The 20,160-nt window shown below is 41.2% G+C and overlaps 1 protein-coding gene and 1 pseudogene across 1 annotated transcript; both read left to right on the forward strand.

Annotated features, from left to right (window-relative positions):
* LOC143636452 (uncharacterized) overlaps window positions 1-6,095 on the forward strand; it is a 159,661-nt pseudogene extending 153,566 nt beyond the window's left edge.
* Window positions 6,096-6,927: 832 nt separating this feature from the next.
* On the forward strand, window positions 6,928-7,281 carry LOC143636453 (uncharacterized). Its single transcript, XM_077104040.1, has one exon. The coding sequence runs from the start codon at window positions 6,928-6,930 to the stop codon at window positions 7,279-7,281; it is 354 nt and encodes a 117-aa protein (XP_076960155.1).
* The last annotated feature ends 12,879 nt before the right edge of the window (window positions 7,282-20,160 follow it).

A 20,160-nucleotide genomic window follows, 5' to 3' on the forward strand; every position in this document is an offset into this window, starting at 1 on the left:
AGGTGTTACAACTGTCATGAGCTGGCTCACTTTGCTCGTGAAAGTACTAATCTAGCCAACGAAGGAAATATGGAAAGGGCATTGGTTCCCGTGGGTAATGCTAGAGGAGAAGCTGGGAGTAGTGATGTGGTCTAAAATAAACATATTATTATACAAATATTTCTTATACTTTTAAATATTTTTAAGCCATGTCTTTAATGAATATTATTATTAATTGGTTCGTATACGAGATTTAAGGGTTCATGAGACGATAAGCTAATACTATGTATGAATTATAGTCTTGCGACGACAAGTAAATTTTTAAACAAGTTTTATATTAATGAGTGCGATACAAAAAAAATGCATGTCTTTTATATTTTGGTCATGAGATAGTAATTTCAAATTCCTCGTGAGATATGCATATTTGAAATGGATAAGTCCATGTAATTTATTTAATTATTAATTATTATTTGGCTCCCTAGAAAAAAACTAGAAGACTTGTTTAACACTTTGGAGCATGGACTAGATCAAGAGATTATATGAAGTCCATGATGAAAGAAGAAAATTAGATAGGCCCTTGGTGAGATTTCTTGGACAACAAACGTGGGGCGGTGGAGGAGTTGTTGGACAAAAGATGATTATGTATTTTTTTTACCCTACTTGCCGCATGACAACAATAATATAATATATTGGTTTTGGAGACGTGAAGTCAGAGACGCACAGTAGAAAGCACAAAGCATAACATTATTATTATTATTATTATTATTATTATTATTATTATTATTATATAATTATTTTGGGGAGTTCTGGGTGTCGCAAGTCAGAGAAGAACAAGAATAATATTTGAAAGGCCATTATCTTTTTGTGAGTTGTAGTCCTAATGCAAGACAGAAGAAAGCAAAGACGAGTTCAAGATTGGTTTGATTTTATTATTTTTATTATGAACTCCATTATTAAACTTATTTATTTATTTTTCTTGAACATGGTTATTGGCTAAACACTTTTAGTTATCCAGGCGTGTGATGTTTCGTTGACTGTTTTGGACTTGTCGGTTTCGGGTTTTGTATATGGGATTTTGATTAATTAAAAGTTTTGATTAGTTTTATTGGATGTTTTGTTGACTGTGTGTTTCCAACTTGTTTATGGTTTATTGAGCTCATTTACCATAGAAACAGAGTTTTGGCATATTATTAGAAGTTTATATTCTTACTAGCTTAAATATCCGACGGGTGATAAGTTGTCGGGTTTGTCTGCGTTGTTAGGGTTTTAGGTTAAATTATCTGACAAGAGGTTTGCCCATTTTTTCCTTAATTTCACTGTTTATCCGTGTCCTTTAAACTGTTCAAAAACCACCCCGTGTACTTATGTGCATTGAGATAGTGAAACCGACGGGTTAGCTGTTTTCTATGGTAATTAATCATAGTTGGTGAACTAACAGGTGAACGAATAAGTCGGTGTGTTTACATGATCTCTAAGATTTCTTTTTAGGTGACACCTTGAGAGTGATTAAGGATCCATTAAGTTTCCTAGAGCTTCATACCTTTAGATTCCCGGTTCCCATAGCATTTTCCTGTAACCGATAAAAGCCTGAGTCGTCACAACTCGGATTCCTTGCCTAGGTAACTCTTACTCTCATATTTGAATTTGCTAAAGTCTTATTCGGTAATTTAATTTTCTAGTTTACTTTAATTTAATTAAGTAATTAGTTTATTTAATTCTTAGGTTTTTAATAAATAAAAAATCTAAAAATATTATTTTCTTAATTATTAATTTAATTAGCTTTCAGAACTAGTCTCGGTATTTAAATTAGTGTCTCTAGGGTTTGATATTCCCGGTCTTCCCATAGCTATTCTACACCCGATAGGTTCACTTGCTTGTTGCTAGTGGTTTGGTTTAGGGTATTCTAGGATTCTATTACTCGTTGTGCTTGGTCATTATTTGCTAAAATTTTATTTACCACTTCGTGCACATCAAGTTATTGACGCTGTTGCCGGGGACACTTCGTAATAGTGAACTAGTTTCTATTTGCTTTTGTTTGTTTTAATTTTAGCTTTAGTTTGATTAATTAGATTTGTTTTATTATTATTTAATTGTTTTTGATTGCTATCTGTCTCTTTATTATAACGTGTGTGCTTTAGGGATAAGCTTGGGTCTTCATTATTTTATTTTTTTTTCAGCGTATGCGACACACACGTTCACTAGGACCACCAGAGTTCACTGTTTCTAACAAACCCGAGAGAGATTTTCGTGAGCGCCGTAGGGAGTTTCGAGAGATTTCACGTGCTCTACGCGAAAACAAGGTACACGTTTCTGATTCTAAATTAGATATGGCTAACCCCCCTAAGCGTACGGTTCACTCGAGAGCGAATTAGGGAGTTATGGGGAGACGGTCTGCTATCACACGTCCGGCGATGTCCGATGCTAATAACTGACAGATTCCGACCAACTTCATGAATTCCATCACTAATTCTGCCCCATTTCACGGACTTGAAGACGAGGACGCGCCTGACCATTTGAACAAATTCCCTCGTATTTGCGACACTTTCCATATTTCCAACGTCACTCGTGCTTCCATCTACCTTCATCGTTTTCCATTTTCTCTAGAGGGTCGTGCTTCATCATGGTTGGATAACCGTCCCCCCTGGGTCCATCACTACCTGGGATAATCTTAAAGCTGAATTCCTTAAGACGTATTTTCCGCCATCTAAAGCCTCGCGACATCGTGATCAGATATGTTCCTTCCTCATGGACTTGACGAGCCATACTCTTTGGCTTGGGAAAGCTTCCATAATCTGCCTAGTAGATGCCCCCAGGATGGTCTACTCGATTGGGGTGTAGTCAAGAAATTCTATAACGGTCTAACCTTTGAGATGCAGAAGAGATTCAATACGTCAGCTGGAGGAAACATGTTAGAGAAGCTGGATATAGATGAGTGTGAGCCGTTGTTTGAGAGTTTCGCCCTAGCCGAGCAGCAGGAGCCGTCCGCCCGAGGTACTTCTAAAACCACCACCACTTCCACTCGAGGCATTTATCATGTCTCGAATGATACTAGCATCGCGACTGCCTTAGAGGCAATGCAAAAGGATATCCGAGAGTTGAAGAAGATCGCTCAAAAATGCGAAATCTGTCGCGGAGGGCACAATATAGTTGATTGTCCGGTCCATCAACAGGAGAAGGTGGACTACTTGGGTAATCATAATCGAGGAGCTAATGATTACGGTAACTCGGGTTGGAGTGATAACTCCAACTATGGTTGGAGGTCGGGGAGGTAATGCTCAGGGTTTTCGGCAGGAGCAGGTTCAGGTTAGTGACCCAGAAGCAGCAGGGAGTTCGAGTGCGGGGAAGAGTAGTGGTATGGATCCGAATCTTAAGGAGCTTCTAACTAGCAATCTACGATGCTTTCTCACCTATTTGATAGAGATAATAACACACAGCAGAGACTGGCTGAGCACGACACCCTATTGAAGAACCAACATTCGTTATTTTTGGATATGTATCGAAAGGTGGATGAGATGATGAAGCAGATGCTACCTAATAAGCAGGTCAGAGCATTTCAGGGCAGCACGGAGCTTAACCCAAAGGCACAGTTGAATGCGGTGACCACCCGTAGTGGCAGAGGAGGTGATTGAGAGCAGTCGGCGACAGATAATGAGGAGCCGATGGACGAGGAGATATACATGGAGACTCCTGTGAGGACGCACAAGAGGCGAGTCCCAGCAACTACCGCGTCAAACGGTGAGTCTCCTGCAGAGAAAGTAGTTGAGATGAAGATTGAAGATAAAAAAGAGTCCCGAAGTCGATCTTACTCGAGTTCCGTATCCTGCTCGTATTCTGCGGCAGAAGTATGCGCAGGAACATAGACATTTCTTGAACATGTTTAAACAGCTAAAAATCAATCTTTCGTTTGTCGAGGCAATCTAACATATGCCTAAATATGCCAAATTCTTAAAATATCTTCTTTCGAATAGGAAGAAGATGGAGGGGCTTTCGACAATATGTTTAAATGAAGGATGATCTGCGGTAGTCCAGAACAAGCTGTCGGAGAAAATAGCAGACCTGGGACACTTCACGATCCTGTGTTTGCTTGGCAGTTCGACTGAGAGCTACGCGTTGGCCGATTTATGTGCTAGCATAAATCTGATGCCAAATTCTCTCTATAAAAAGCTATACCTTGGCGAGCCGGTCCCGACGCACATGAGTTTATCCTTGGCCGACCGTCGGTCAATCCACAGGGAATTGTGGAAAACGTACTCGTTAAAGTCGATAAATTCATTTTCCCTGTGGATTTTGTTATTCTCAACATGGAGGCTGACGATCAGGTTCCAATCATTTTGGGACGACCTTTCCCGATTACTGCTAAAGCGCTTATTGATGTCTTCGACAGCAAAATTACACTTCGTGTAGTGGAGAAGAAAGTCACATTCGATGTCGTCAAATCGATGAGAAACTCCAGTAGTCAGGCCGATTCCGTTTAATTTCATGACACGTTCATATCTCAGTTCGAGCGCTATCTTGACTACATCTCTAGAGTAGATTTGCTCAATTAGGAGGACGAGGTTGATGTTCCCCTGAAGCACGACCTGAGCATTCTTGTTAGCTCACCTTCTGAATACCCCGAGGTGTTAACGGTCGCCGATAGCACCGAGGGACCAATGGAGAGACCATCGATTGAGGCACCACCGTCCCTCGAGTTTAAAGAGTTGCCGCCTCATTTGGAGTATGCTTTCTTGGAAGGTGATGCCGATTTACCTGTCATTATTTCTTCTCAGTTGACGGATGATGAGAAGTCGAGCTTGGTTGATGTTCTCAAGGCACACAAACAGGCTATTGCGTGGAAAGTCATCGACATTCAGGGCATCAGCCCGAACTTTTGCACGCACAGGATACTCATGGAGGATGAGTACAAGCCTATAATCCAACCTCAGAGGAGGCTCAACCCTAACATGTCGGAGGTGGTCAAAAAGGAGGTTATCAAACTCCTCGACGCAGACCTGATAAATACCATCTCCGATTCTTCATAGGCGAGTCCCGTTCAGGTCGTCCCAAAAAAGGGAGGGATGATAGTTGTCACTAACGAACGTAACGAGCTTATTCCGACTAGGATAGTCATAGGCTGGCGGGTGTGCATCGACTTCAGGAGGCTTACGACGCTACTAGGAAAGACCACTTTCCTCTTCCGTTCATCGATCAGATTTTGGATCGTCTATCAGGACGTCAGTTTTACTGTTTTCTTGATGGATTTTCAGGTTATTTCCAGATCCCGGTCGCACATGAGGATCAGGAAAAGACCACATTTACATGACCATATGGTACCTTCGCGTACAAATGTATGCCATTCGGGTTATGTAATGCTCCAGCTACTTTCCAGCATTACATGGTGGCGATATTCCAGGAAATGATCGAGAGTTCCATGGAGGTTTTCATTGATGATTTTTCTGTATATGGGGACTCATTCAATCAATGTCTTTCTAATCTTGAGAGGATGATGAAGCGGTGCATAGAGACTAAGTTGATGCTGAACTGGGAAAAGTGCCACTTCATTGTGACTGAAGGCATTGTGCTCGGGTACAAGATTTCGAAAGACGGTATTGAGGTAGACATAGCTAAAATTGACACTATCAGTAGACTTCCTCCACCGACTAGTGTGAAATCTGTTCGTAGTTTTCTTGGGCATGCAGGTTTTTATCGTAGGTTCATTAGATATTTTTCTAAGATCACCCGGCCATGACTCGCCTTCTAGATAAAGACGTCGCGTTCGACTTCGATGCTGATTGTCTGAAGGCGTTTGAGTTTCTCAAGGGGCAGTTAGTTAACGCCCCTATCTTAGTAGCACCTGACTAGAGCTTACCCTTCGAGCTCATGTGCGACGCTAATGATTTTGCAGTCGGGGCTGTTTTAGGTCAGCGGAAGGACAAGCACTTCCATCCTATCTATTACGCGAGTAAGACCCTCAATGATGCTCAGGATAATTACACGATTACTGAGAAGGAGCTTCTATCAGTGGTCTTCGCGTTCGACAAATTCTGTTTCTATTTGGTGCTGTCCAAAACATTGTTTATACTGATCATGCGGCATTGCGATACCTGTTTGCCATAAAGATGCCAAGCCTCACCTGATACGATGGATTCTCTTGCTTTTCGAGTTCGACATTGAGATTAGAGACAAAAAGGGAGCGGAGAATGTAGCTGCGGATCACTTATCACGTCTGGAGGATCTGAAGAGAGAAGAAATTAGAGAGGATGCCATCGGGGATAAGTTTCCCCACGAGTTGTTGATGATGGTGAGAGTGAGATTTGAGAGATAGCCAGTGTTGTACGTAAGTGCTGAAGAGGAGTGTCTACCATGGTTCTTTGACATTGCAAATTATCTGGCCAAAGGAGTAGTGGTCAAGGGCATGAGTTATCAGCAGAGGAGGAAGTTTTTCGTAGACTCCAGCCACTACATATGGGATTCGCCGTATTTGTTTCGTGTAGGCGCCGATCGAGTGTTGAGGAGGTGTGTGAGTAGGGAAGAGGGTCATGAGATTCTTAGGCATTGTCATGAGGGTTTAACTGGAGGCCACCATGGTTTGTCTTCCACCGCTAGGAAAATTCTAGATTCCGGCTTTTATTGGCCATCGATTTTCAAAGACTCATACGAGTTAGTCAAACAGTGTGACGCGTGTCAGCGCACTGGTAACATCTCATCCCATAATGAGATACCCCAAAACCCTATTCAGGTGTGTTTTTCGACGTTTGGGGCATTGATTTCATGGGTCCGTTCCCTTCATCTCGAGGAAACCGATACATTCTCGTGGCGATCGACTACATTTCTATGTGGGTTGAGGCTCAGGCCTTGCCCACTAACGACGCCCGAGTTGTAGTGGGATTCCTGAAGAGGTTGTTTTGTTGGTTTGGTACTCCTAAGGCCTTGATCAGTGATAGGGGCACACATTTCTATAATACCCAGATGGAGAAGGCGTTGGCACGGTATGGGGTCACCCACTGGTTATACACCGCCTATCATCCACAAATGAGCGGGGAAGTGGAAAACCCAAACCGAGGAGTGAAGCGAATTCTGGAGAAAACTGCCGGAAAGAACCAAAAGGACTGGTCCGACAAGTTGGATGATGCACTTTGGGCTTTCCGTACAGCGTTTAAAACGCCTATTGGGACCACACCCTTTAGGATAGTTTACGGGAAAGCGTGTCATATACCCGTTGAGTTAGAGCATAGAGCATATTGGGCGTTGAAATCCGTTAATCTTGACCTTACCCAAGCTGCGAAAACCGGTGTCTCCAAATTCATGGGGTTGAGGAGTTGAGAGATGAGGCTTACGCTAGATCATGGAGTTATAAGGAGCGTACGAAGGCGTTACACGATCGAAAGATAAGGAAAGTGAAAGAGTTCAAGTGTGGGGATCGGGTGTTGGTTTATAATTCCCGTCTGAAGTTATTTCCAGGTAAGCTTAGATCGAGATGGGTTGGTCCGTATATGGTGAAGGCGGCATTCCCGGATGGTGTAGTTGAGTTACTTGATCATAAGGGGAGAGCGTGGAAGGTGAACGGCCATAGGTTAAAGCATTATATCGGTGGGCCAGTTGATTCGGCCGAGGAAGATGTACTTTTCCTCGACAACCCTACTTTGATTGCTTGATAGGGATAGGCCTCGGGAAATACCCGAGTGTAGAGTTTGTATAATTTTTATTTGTTTTCTATTATTTTTATATTTTGAGTCAGTATTAAGTTTTTAGAGTCTGTTTGATGTCTGATTTGGGTGCTTTGAGCTTTGTTTTGCAGGTTTGGATACTTTCGTTCGTACTCAATCTCCATTCGGACTGGGGCATTCTAGCTTATTTGATTGTATAGGGTACCCAAAAGCTGCGGCCGCAAATAAAATGCTATACGGTCGCTTTATTGGAACATGACATACGCATATCATTGCCATTTTACCAGGGGAGTCTGTTCCATTTCTTTATGCGTTGTTTTATTTTATTTTATTTCTGTTTTATTTTTGTCTTTTTCTTGTCTCCCATTGAGGACAATGTGAAAGTTAAGTGTGGGGATGTGAAACTGACATTTTTAGTTATATATAAAAAAAGAAATAAATAAATAATAAATATAAAAACAAAAAAAAAAGTTATATAAAACAAAAAATATTGAAAACCTAAAAAACAAATGTCCCGAAAATTTATTTTGCGTATAATGAAAAATGATATTATTATTTAAGGTTGATCTTTTAGGACTACTATTATATATGAGATTAACTAACAGATAGCGCACTTAATTTGGGATGTGTCGTTAAGCCCAACTAGCTTTGATAACCCTCTTTAGCAGATTTTATATATCTAATAATTTGAAAAAAGAATGGTGAAACCAAATTTCGATACTTAAGGAGGATTACCATAATCTAAAAACTTTGAGAGGGTAAGACTTAGATGCACTCAAACCAGCACACCACCACATGTCCATATTTTTTTTACGAGCTTAGAAAATAGTTATATATTTAGGGTGATATAAAAAAAAAGAAAAAAAAGGAAAGAAAAAAAAGTATGTTTTGAAAGTGTATTCCAAGAATTGATCCAAAAAGCAAATGAAGTGAGAAGTTATGTATTGTAAAATGCCAAAGAAGCATTCTCAAAAATTGTAAAAGAGGTCAAAGATTCACAAACTAGACGGGGCTGAGAGTTTACGTGTTGCTAAGTGGATAGTGACTCTGAGGTTATCGCTATCGGGGCTCAAGGCTCTTAGTCAATAGATATCAAATTAGGGATTTATAGGACAAAGTCCAATAATATTAAGGAATTGCTCGTAAGGCCTTCACATGACCATTCATCCATCATATTCCACCGAGTGCATCTATTTAGTACCATCAACGAGTCCTTGGCTTATGGTGATTTGTCGAACCAGTCTGCTTTGACGCTATTTCTTCTAGCTCTCTTTGTCTAAGATGGGGTAGGTGTAGCAGTAGCTTTTGAACTTTAAAACTCTTAATGCAATTGGGGGCTTGATAGGCTGGTGGCTGGGTTTAGGTGCACAACAATATCGCCAAATGCGGTTTTTGCGTTTATCTATGCTTAAAAGATAACCTGTATGTTTTAAAGATCGATCTTAAATTATGATTCCATTGCAATATATATTTTTCGGGACGGAAAATGTTTAAGTATGGGAATATTTGATGTGGTCTAAAATAAACATATTATAACACAAATATTTCTTATACTTTTAAATACTTTTGATCCATGTCTTTATTGAAGATTATTATTAATTGGTTCGTATATGAGATTTAAGGGTTCGTGAGACGATACGCTACTACGATGTATGAATTATAGTCTTGAGACGACAAGTAAATTTTTAAACAAGTTTTATATTAATGAATGCGATACAAAAAATTGCATATCTTTTATATGTTGGTCATGAGATAGTAATTTCAAATTCCTCGTGAGATATGCATATTTGAAATGGATAAGTCCATGTCATTTATTTAACTATTAATTGTTATTTGGCTCCCTAGAAAAAAAACTAGAAGACTTGTTTAACACTGTTGGTGCATGATGTCAGTAGTTCAGTGTCTAGTGTCTGTAATCGCGTTTGTAATGTTTTATGTTTTGTATAAGCGAAGTTGCTAACAAGTTCGCTGATATGGGCGAACTTATTAGACAAGCGAAGTTAGTGACAACTTCGCCTGAACATGCCAGGCGAAGTTGTCGTGTCTATATAAGCCATCTGTTACGGCTTATTCGATAATATAAGTTAATAGATTACGAGTTTGTGTATTCGAGAGAGAGAGTCTGTAATCAAGTGATCTTCGTATCACGTGTTTAAGGTTGGTATACAACGTGTTTGATTATCGTATCGTGTGTTAATCGTATTGTTTTCTATACTCGTAACGTCTTACGTAGGGATTCCGCACCTATGTAGAACGCGATATCTCGTGTAGATCCGGCTGGGAACCTACAATTGGTATCAGAGCTTTTGCTCGATTGTGTGGTTCGGGATTATCACGCGGGTATAGAAATCGTTCCGTTCGACTATTCGCGGGACGAGTTTTCTGAGCTTTTGTGCTATACTCTCCTCCTACAAGCTTAAACAACCCATAACACCTTCACAAACCTCGAAAAACCCAGAAATCTAATCTGCAGAAACTTCGTGTTCATCAGGCGAAGTTGCCGTCACTGTTAGTAGGGTTTCGGCGAAGATATAAGGTTAAGCGAAGTTATCCCCAACTTCGCCTACCTCTTCAAGTTTGCTTACCTCAATCGAAGTTACCCACAACTTCGCCTACCTCCCAAGTTCGCTCAACTTAAGCGAAGTTATTCTCAAGTTCGCCAATCCGGCGAATTTAAGAAAGTTAGCGAAGTTACTGATTCACGCGAAGTTAAGTTTTAAGCGAAGTTATCCACAACTTCGCCTACAGAGCTGTTTGAAAATAAAATTTTTGATTTTCGGATTTCTTTGAGTTTTGAGAAAGATGTCTTCGATAAACATTACCGAATTAGTAAAGATGGAAGTAGAAGCAGGTTCGGCTACAAAGGCACCCAAGATGCTTAAGAAAACTGATTATGTAGCGTGGAAAGATCGTTTTGAACAATATGTCAAGTATCATGATGCCAAGATGTGGGTATGCATACAAGATGGTTACATTCCATCTACTGCTGAGCATGAGGGTCGTGATCAGATCAAGAAGTACAAAGAGATGGAAGATGAAGAGAAGAAAATGTATGAAGCCGAAAGCAAAGCTCATGCAGCAATTACAATGGCTCTTCCACAAGAGATTCTGCACACTTTCAGAAAGTATAAGACTACTAGAGAGCTTTGGGAAGCTCTTGAAAACCGTTTTGAGGGCAATGAATCACTTGATGATATCATCACTAGATACTATCATCTGATGACTGAACTCAGCAACTATTCAATTGCATACAAAGAAGATGAGATTGTTGAGAAGCTTCTTGATGCTCTCCCACCAAAATGGGAGATGTATACAGTGTTGATGAGAGAAGATAAAGACTTTGCTGACTATGACCTGGAGACAGCAGTTAACAAGCTAAGAACGTTTGAACTAAACATGGTACGAAAGGAGACACCTACCGATCAGGTTCAAGATCCGGGTATGTATGGTGCAAAGGTTAACTCTGGATCAAGTTAGAAAACAGAATCATCTGCTTATTACTCTAAGAGAGAGTCAGGCGCGAGCTCAACACATGAGGGACATGTATCTCTCAACATGAACGGTGATGTGTGCTATGTAGCTGGAGGGTCAAATGCTTCTCAACCTCAAGTGACCAAGAGTTATTCTCCAAGTGTTTCAAACAACAACTACTCGAAGATGCCCATGAGTGTCAAATCTGCTGAACAGCAGTTTGCTCTCTATGCATCTTTTATTGCTTCGTATGAGAACTACATTCAGGGTAAGATCGTTGATCCTGCAGTTTTGGATGAAGAATATGACCAGATCGATGCTGATGATCTGGAGGAGATGGATCTGCAGTGGCAGATGGCTATGATTGTCAGAAGGGTGAAGAGGTTCATGAAGAAGACTGGCAGGAAGTTTGTCGGAGAGAGGCCAGGTTTGATAAGTCTAAGGTTCGCTGCTACAACTGTCAGCAGAATGGCCACTTTGCATAAGAATGCAAGAATGAACGTGTAGAACGCAGTCAGAACAGATCTACACAGCAAAGTGGTAGTGGTAATGACTATAGAGCCATGATTTCCAGACAGAACGAGGAGTACAACTGGAATCTGCATGTTGAAGAAGTATTTGAACAGGCCAACTTGGCAAACATCGAAAATGCAGATAGTGAGAAGGGAACTGGCGAAAATGAAGCGTACATGGCAGATGTAGCAGACCAGCTCTCTGAGGTAAGTACCAAACTCCCTTGTACTAAGTGTGAACATCTGTCTGAACAACTGACAACTCTAACTGATCAGTTTGTTAGTTTGGATGCGCAATATAAAACTTTAAAAGAAGATCATCATTTCACTAAAGCTAGAGAAAATAGTTACAAAGTAAAAATTAAAGCTAGTGAAACAGATATTAAAAGTCTTAAAGCAAAGCTTGCTGAAAAAATTAAAGTGATTGATCTTAGCTATGAAGTTCTAGAAGAGAAAACCAAACTAATAGCTGAGAGGGAAAAACAGATAGCTGATCACCAGGTAAAAGTGGTGGAACTTAACAGAAAACTTGAACTATTCAGAAATTCCTCCGCTATACTTGATCACCTCGTTAGTGATCAAGGTTCTCCAAAAAGGGGAGGAATTGGTTATCATGAAGTTCCACCACCTTTCAATCATAATTACACTTTTGACCCTAGTAATCAGAAATCTGTCGATGTTGACTATGGTCAGACAGTTCCGGTTAATGTAACGATTAAAGAACCAGAAGTTAGTAAGCCTGTTGCAAGTGTTAAGATTTCTGCTCCGAGTCCTGTCTCATCTAACTCGGACAAGTCTTCTGAGTCGAGTGAGACAAATCAAGAGGAAGTGTTACCAAAAAGTGGAGAGAAAAAGAAAACATCTGAAAAGAAGTCTCCACTAAACCCGTATGTCCCACCATATGTGAGACAAACGGGCAGTAATACAGCCTCAACATCTAAGACAACTTTTGATAAGAAAGTTGAAAACAGGTGTTGTTTTAGATGTAATCAACAAGGACATCTTGTTGCAGATTGCCCTCTGAAGCAAAAATTCAGAGGTGTGAGGCCTTTAAAATCTGAGAAAAGAGCTAACAGTAATCAATTTAATGATAAAACTGAAAACCCATCGAATTTCAGAAAATGGACTAATCCAGGTTTTCAAAGAAATAGATCTCAGTTTTTCACTGGTAACACCCAAACCATAACTAATAATTCATTTAATTCAAGACGGTTTGGATGGCCTCATAGACAATCCACAAGAAGGTATCCTGTTAGGACTCACAGAAATGATTATGATACTAACTTTGGACAACCAAGGTACGGGATGTATCGACCCAAGACCAAGAGGTCTTGGATCCCAAGATTCTAATAATCCGCTTTAATCGTGCAGGAACAGTTGAACAGGGCTGCGAACAATCAATGGGTTGTGGATAGCGGCTGTTCCCGGCACATGACGGGTAACAAGAAATTGTTACAAGATTGGAAACCTGTTCAAGGGGGTAGAGTGAGTTTCGCGGGAGAGAGCAGTGGAAAGATCACAGGAATTGGGACTGTGACTAACGGGAAGATGACGCTAGAGAAAGTTAACTTTGTTGAAGAACTGAAGCACAATCTGCTAAGTGTTTCACAGATCTGTGACAAGGATTATACCGTGCATTTCACGAAGAATGAGGCGATAGTGTTGTATCCTGGTTTTAAGATACCAGAGGACTGGATTGTTATGAAGGCTCCAAGAGTGAAGAATACGTATATCATGGATATGAGGTCTACTGAAATGGCCACTGAAGAATCTTGTCTTTTGTCAAAAGCGACTGAATCAGTGTCCGAATTATGGCATAGGAGAATGGGGCACATTCATCTTCGTAAGATGAACTACCTTGTCAAAAATGGGCCTGTGTTGGGGGTTCCCTTGAAGAATTTCAACTTCGAAGACAAATGCTTATCATGCAAGAAGGGAAAGCAACACAAGAAATCCCATCTCACCAAGAAGGTCAATTCAATTGTCAGTACCCTAGAATTACTTCATATGGATCTCTTCGGTCCTGTGAATGTAAAAAGTCTAGGGGGAACATCGTACTGCTTGGTGATTACTGATGATTTTTCTCGATACTCGTGGGTATATTTCCTGAAGTCGAAGGATGAAACTGTTCAGATGGTAATAAATTTGATTACCAAAGTTGAGAACATTATGGGAAAAAGAGTTAAATACATCAGGAGTGACAATGGGACTGAGTTCAAGAACTATCAGATGGAGATCTTCTGCCTACAGAAGGGGATTGAACACCAATACAGCGCACCGTATACTCCGCAACAAAATGGAGTGGCTGAGAGGAAGAACAGAACTTTAATTGAAGGAGCCAGAACCATGCTGGCTGATTCGAAACTTCCCGTGGTGTTCTGGGCTGAAGCTGTTGCAACAGCCTGTTATATCCTTAATAGAGTGTTAACTGTTAAAAGATTAAATAAAACATGTTATGAACTTATGCATGGGAGAAAGCCCAACTTGAGTGGTCTTGAACCATTCAGGTCCCCGTGTTCGATATTAAAGACCAATTCTAAATTTGGTGAAGTAGCCGACGAAGGAATCTTTGTCGGATACGTTGTTGGGACTCCCAACAGACGGGTCTTTAATACATCGACCAGCAAGGTTGAGGTGGTGTGTAACACTGATATCACAAGTTACAAATCACCAAAACCAAGCACGGGACCCGCTGGGGTTTTTGACTATGATAGACTTTTTAAATCTTTTAACATACCTTATCTGGATTTTGCAGAAGATGAGGAAAGAATTGCTACGAAGATGATATGCGATGAGGAATACACTTTGGTGCAAAGACCACAGTATGATGAATGTCAGCCTTCCTCGTAAAATGCTGTCAATACCCCTGCTGCCTCTACTGAAAAGGAATTCATCAATCCGTTTCACTCTCAACATCAATCAACCATGGATGAGCTATCTTCGAACTTGGAAGATAATCTAAATGTCAGTTCGGTTCCGACTACGAGAATTCACAAAGATCATCTTTTGGAGAATGTGATAGGTGATCCGTCCGCCGGTGTACAAACAAGACAAAGCTTGAATGAGCACACCTGTGTTTACACAAGCATTAAAGAATCAGGCATAATCAACGAGTGCTTGTACACCTGCTTTATCAGCCAGATTGAACCAAAGAACTATCAAATGGCTCTTAAGGACAGCTCGTGGGTCGAAGCCATGCAAGAAGAGTTAGCTCAGTTTAAGAAAATGGAAGTATGGAATTTGGTTGAAAAACCGAAGAATGTGCATGCGATAGGCATGAAGTGGGTCTTCAAATGTAAGAGAGATGAGAAAGGGGTTGTTATCAGGAATAAGGCGAGGCTGGTTGTTAAAGGCTTTAATCAGCAAGAGGGGATTGATTACAATGAAGTATTTGCTCCTGTGGCAAGATTGGAAGCCATTCGACTGTTTTTGGCATTTGCTGCTCATAAGGAGATGAAAGTTTTTCAGTTGGATGTGAAGAGTGCGTTTCTAAACGGTAAAGTCGATGAGGTTGTGTATGTTGAGCAACCTCTGGGTTTTCCTGACCCTGACTTTCCCGATCACGTGTACAAGCTAAGTAAAGCGCTGTATGGACTACATCAGGCACCTCGTGCCTGGTACTCAACGTTATCCGATTACTTGCTTGAGAATGAGTTTGAAAGAGGTAAGATTGATAGCACGTTGTTCTTCAAGAGAAAAGGAAGCGACTTTCTGCTGGTGCAAGTCTACGTGGACGACATTATCTTTGCTGCATCAAAGGTCGCCATGTGTCAGGAGTTTGAGGCCGTCATGAAGAAGAGATTTGAAATGAGTGCTATGGGTGAACTAACTTTCTTTTTAGGATTGCAGGTTGATCAGAAGAAAGACGGGATGTTCATTCATCAGACAAAGTATGTCCATGATGTTCTCAAACGCTTCAATATGGAGGACAGCACTCCATATGATACTCCAGTTTGCGTCAATCACAAATTGGGTGCTGATTCAGACAACGATGCAGACGTGGACCCAACCCAATCTCGGGCTATTATAGGTTCTTTAATGTACTTAACTGCTTCTAGGCCTGATATAATGTTTGCTGTTTGTCTTTGTGCACGCTTTCAGGCAAACCCAAAAGAATCTCATTTGAAGGGTGCGAAGAGGATACTGCGGTATCTCAAGGGCAAGCCGAGGCTGGGGTTGTGGTACCCGAGAGGAGGAGACTTGGAGCTAGTCGCTTACACAGATTCTGATTATGGAGGGTGCAATCAGAGTCGGAAATCTACAACTGGTGGATGTCAGTTTCTTGGTGGCAGATTGGTGTCGTGGCAATGCAAGAAGCAGACTTCAGTCGCAATTTCAACCTGTGAAGCAGAATACATGGCAGCATCCAACTGCTGCTCCCAGGTTCTTTGGATTCAACAACAGTTGCGCGACTATGGTCTGAATTTCTCACTTACTCCTATTTGCATTGATAACACAGCTGCTATCTCAATAACTAACAATCCCGTAAAGCACAGTAAAACTAAACACATTGACATACGTCATCATTTTATACGGGATTGTGCTGAGAAGAAACTGATTGAGCTCGAAAAGGTTGACACGTTAGATAATTTCGCTGACTTGTTCACTAAAGCATTTGACAAATCTAGATTTCAAAACCTTGTTGAGCTGAATGGGATGATCAATCCCGAGTAACCGTGCTTTCTATGTTTGTTTAAAAAAAAAAAAAAAAAAACCTCACTATCGCTTAGAATTATGTCGGTTGCCTTAGTTTGATGGACATTTCTTCGGATATGTTTGGTCCTCATTTCTACTTGTAGAATCTGAGGATAGCCATTAACCAGATGACTGAGAGTGACCGGGGCGGTTTATGATGTGTTTTTATTCTTTCGTTGAAAATTAGTCGATCATACTTAGTTAGAAGGACACATACTTGTATGTGGTCGGTCCAGCTGATCCATTGGATCTTCGGGATAGCCGTTTACCTGAAGACTTTGTTTTGGTCGGGGCGATTGATGTTAAAATTTTTCTTTTCGGGAAATGAAATTATTTTTCAAGTCTACTACTTCGTAAGAAGTTACTTTACTATGTTTAACAGAAAATTGATCCAACCTTGGAAAGTGATAGATATACTGATTCTGTGTGCTTAACTAGTGAAGTTATTAGGCTTAAAAGTCTTTAGAACAGTCATTGTATGTCATGGTAGCTTTTTATGGTGCGTAAAAGTAGAAGTGATACTAACTAAATCTACTCGATTTTATGTGGAAACTCCTTAAGAGTTGTGCATGTCTTCATACATATCTTTCCGAATGATAGGCAGAAAAGCGATTACCCAGTCATACACGAGCCCGTGAGTGTTCTGATTCCCGTGAAGATAGAGTGTCAAGATGCTGCAGTGATCCAGATTCGGGACTTGCAGTTACTTTCTACTTGAAGTTGTGTATATACATGTTAGATTAAAAAAAAAAAATTTAAAATTTTTAGAGTTCATAATGATAATGATTATCAATCAAGACACAAGAAGGTGAACGGGAAGCAGAGTCTAAGATCGAAGAGTAATTACTACTTAATCAGACACTACGGGTCGAGGTCAATTCGGGGTGACTTGGGGAAAGCCAAATACGCCTTGAGAATAGATAGGAGGCATCATAATCTCTGAGTTGTTGCCCACTTAAGTTTTGAGCTTAATTGAACCTAACTCGTATCACAGAAACGATGAAAACCATTTTAAGTAGATTACCTGCTTACAACCTGTTTCTTTATGTCATAATACCGCTGAACACGGATCTGTGTGACAGTCACGAAATTAGTATGATTCATGTTCGGATCTTTTCTAAAACATGGTAGTCCCTGTCGAGACTGAAATTTGATCCCGTGTACCTTTATTTTAAAAGTTTTTCTATTTTTAGAGTTGTATGATTTTATACCTGGTTACTTGGTCTTGATCGTATCATTTAACGCTTTAAAGGATGTTTTAAAACTTAATTGCAAATTGTTCAAATTATGGGGTTTGTTTTGAAAAATTTTAATATCAGCGAAGTTCTGCATAACTTCGCCTTATAGGCGAAGTTATCCACAACTTCGCCGATATATCTGTGGCCCTATATAAAGAAGTTTTAAGGTCAAACAGTTTCATAATTTTCAAAACCAGCGAACTTATCTTCCTAAACCTAAGCGAACTTATCGTATAATCCATCGATCTTGCAGTTGTTCATTCTTTTCCGATTCTAATCCGATTTCAAGGTGTTTAGGATTCCTTTATCGTATAATCAATGCTTTTGAGGTTAATCATCGGTCGTTTCGACTCGATTATCGACCTCGTCTTTCGAAACCTTAAACACCCTATTTCAAACTTGTTTTTACGTGATAGTAAACCACTTGAACGTATAAAACTTCATAAAATCATGTATTTCGGAGTCCTCGATCTCCGAAATCATCTTCTACACGTCGTTCAAAATCCTAACTGTTGCCGATTCAAATTCGGCGAAGTTACAGTTTAGGCGAAGTTATCCGTAACTTCGCCTGAGGTTTAACTTCGCCTGATTATTGATTTTGAAACAGTTTATGAGGCGATGTTGTGATTAGGCGAAGTTATCCGTAACTTCGCCTGGGCCATTTTACTTAACTATTATCAGACGAAGTTCAAGTTGAAGCGAAGTTGTTTCCCAACTTCGCCTCACCTTTAACTTCGCCTATACTGTATTGATCACAACTTCGCTCATGGTAACAGGCGAACTTGTGATTCGCTTTGAAGTTTATCTAACTTAACCTGTTTGTTGCAGATATGGCTGCTGTTGCTGGAGCAGGTGGTGCAGGCGGTGATGACAGAGGTGATCAACAAAGACAGTTCTTCCCGGGTCACAACATGTATATCACCTTAGACCCGGAGGCGAGCGGTGTTGATGATTTCCGCCAAATCATCACATTTCTGTTACGCTCGAGGATATTCCACGCCATTACAACAACTCTGCCGATATCCTTACCCAACATTGAGGATTTCTGGCAGACCGTGGAATATGACTGTAGAGTCGAACCCCCGGTGATGCGCGCAACAGTAAACAATCAGATTGTTCAGTTCTCTTCTGAACATATCCGGGCGGCTCTGCGGTTTGGAAATGAAACAAGGGATGACCCGACAGAGTTTGTAGCTCCTTTCCGTGATGGAGCATTTTTGAGGATGGGTTATTCTGGTCCCCTGGGGGATTCGCAGAGAAGGAAGGGATTTCTGCTTGACCAGTGGCGCTTTCTCATGCATGTTATGATAGTATGCATGTCAGGGAGAAAGGCGGGCACTGATGGCATGGACGCGACCATGCAGTCAGCGATGAGTGCTCTTACTTACAACAAGCGATTCAGCTTTAGTCAGATGGTCTTTTATGAGATTGATCGTCAACGAAGAGCGATGGCGCGTGAGCGATTCATCATGTATCCAAGATTCCTACAAATGATCTTGAATCATGTTGCTCCAACTCTTCCTCAGCGCCGTCCGATCCGATATGTTGAGAGTGTGAACTTCGTCCGCGCCATACTCCACTCTTTGGGTACTTAATCAACCCGGGGTATGTGCCTGCTCGTGGGGATGAGTTTAGGGACCCGGCACCACAACAGGCAGGAGCACCTCAAGCTATACCTGCTGCTCCTGTTGTGTCACAGGAGGAGAATGTGGACCTTGACGCAGAATTTGGTGGTCAAGGCTTCTTTGATATGGATCGGGTGGATCCAGAGGAAAATGTACAGGTCTCGGTAGCCCAAGTGTCGACTGTGAATGTTACTAGAACAGCTGCTACGGTTGCTGGTTCTGATTCTGATGATGAAGTGGCAGAGGCTAGAAGGATTATGGTGACTCGAGAAAGACTACATGGGAAAAGAAAGAGAACAGATGATGATAGCGAGTCTGATTATGAGGAAGAGGTACAACAGTTGATCCGAAGGTCAAGAAGGGAACGTATAGGTGCAGGATCAGGAGCCGGTGAGAGCTCTAGGGTGGTACGTTTCACTCCACCAGCACTATCCGGTATGACAATGGTTCCCTCATCACTACAAGTTACAAGGCCAAGCGCTACGGGTGTTCCCGTGGTGGCTACCTCATCTACATTTGGCCTCCCACCCACTACTTTCCAACTTTCGGCTCCGGAAATAGTTTCGTTGTCGCCTCCGACCGTTACTCCATCGGAGGTCGTAGCACGCTTTATCGAGTCGACTGTTGTGGCCACTGCCGGGTTATCAATGACGATACCACCTGCGGTTACGTCTATTTCTACTTCTGAGGTCCCGGTGACATCGGAAATCCCTCCTCAGTACACTCAAGACATATCACATATGAGGTTCGATTTCGATGCAACCCTCTCAGACTTAGAACGAATAGCAGCACTTGAACGGGTCGTGGCAGAACAATCAAGGGTGAATCTTATCCAGACCCAGGCTATTCAACGCCTAGTTGCAGAGAATCAGATGCAGTCGTCCCTGCTGGTAGAACATGGAAAGATCATAGATGCTCTGAAGGAGTTCTTGGCATCTCAGGGGGAGACGAGCTGTAAAGGCGATGAGTTGAGGACCAAGAGAAGGAATGATAG

The sequence above is a fragment of the Bidens hawaiensis genome, unplaced genomic scaffold (assembly GCF_021521415.1).
Source record: "Bidens hawaiensis isolate Kalapana, Puna unplaced genomic scaffold, B.hawaiensis_p1.1 tig00007954_1, whole genome shotgun sequence".
NCBI lineage: Eukaryota > Viridiplantae > Streptophyta > Magnoliopsida > Asterales > Asteraceae > Bidens > Bidens hawaiensis.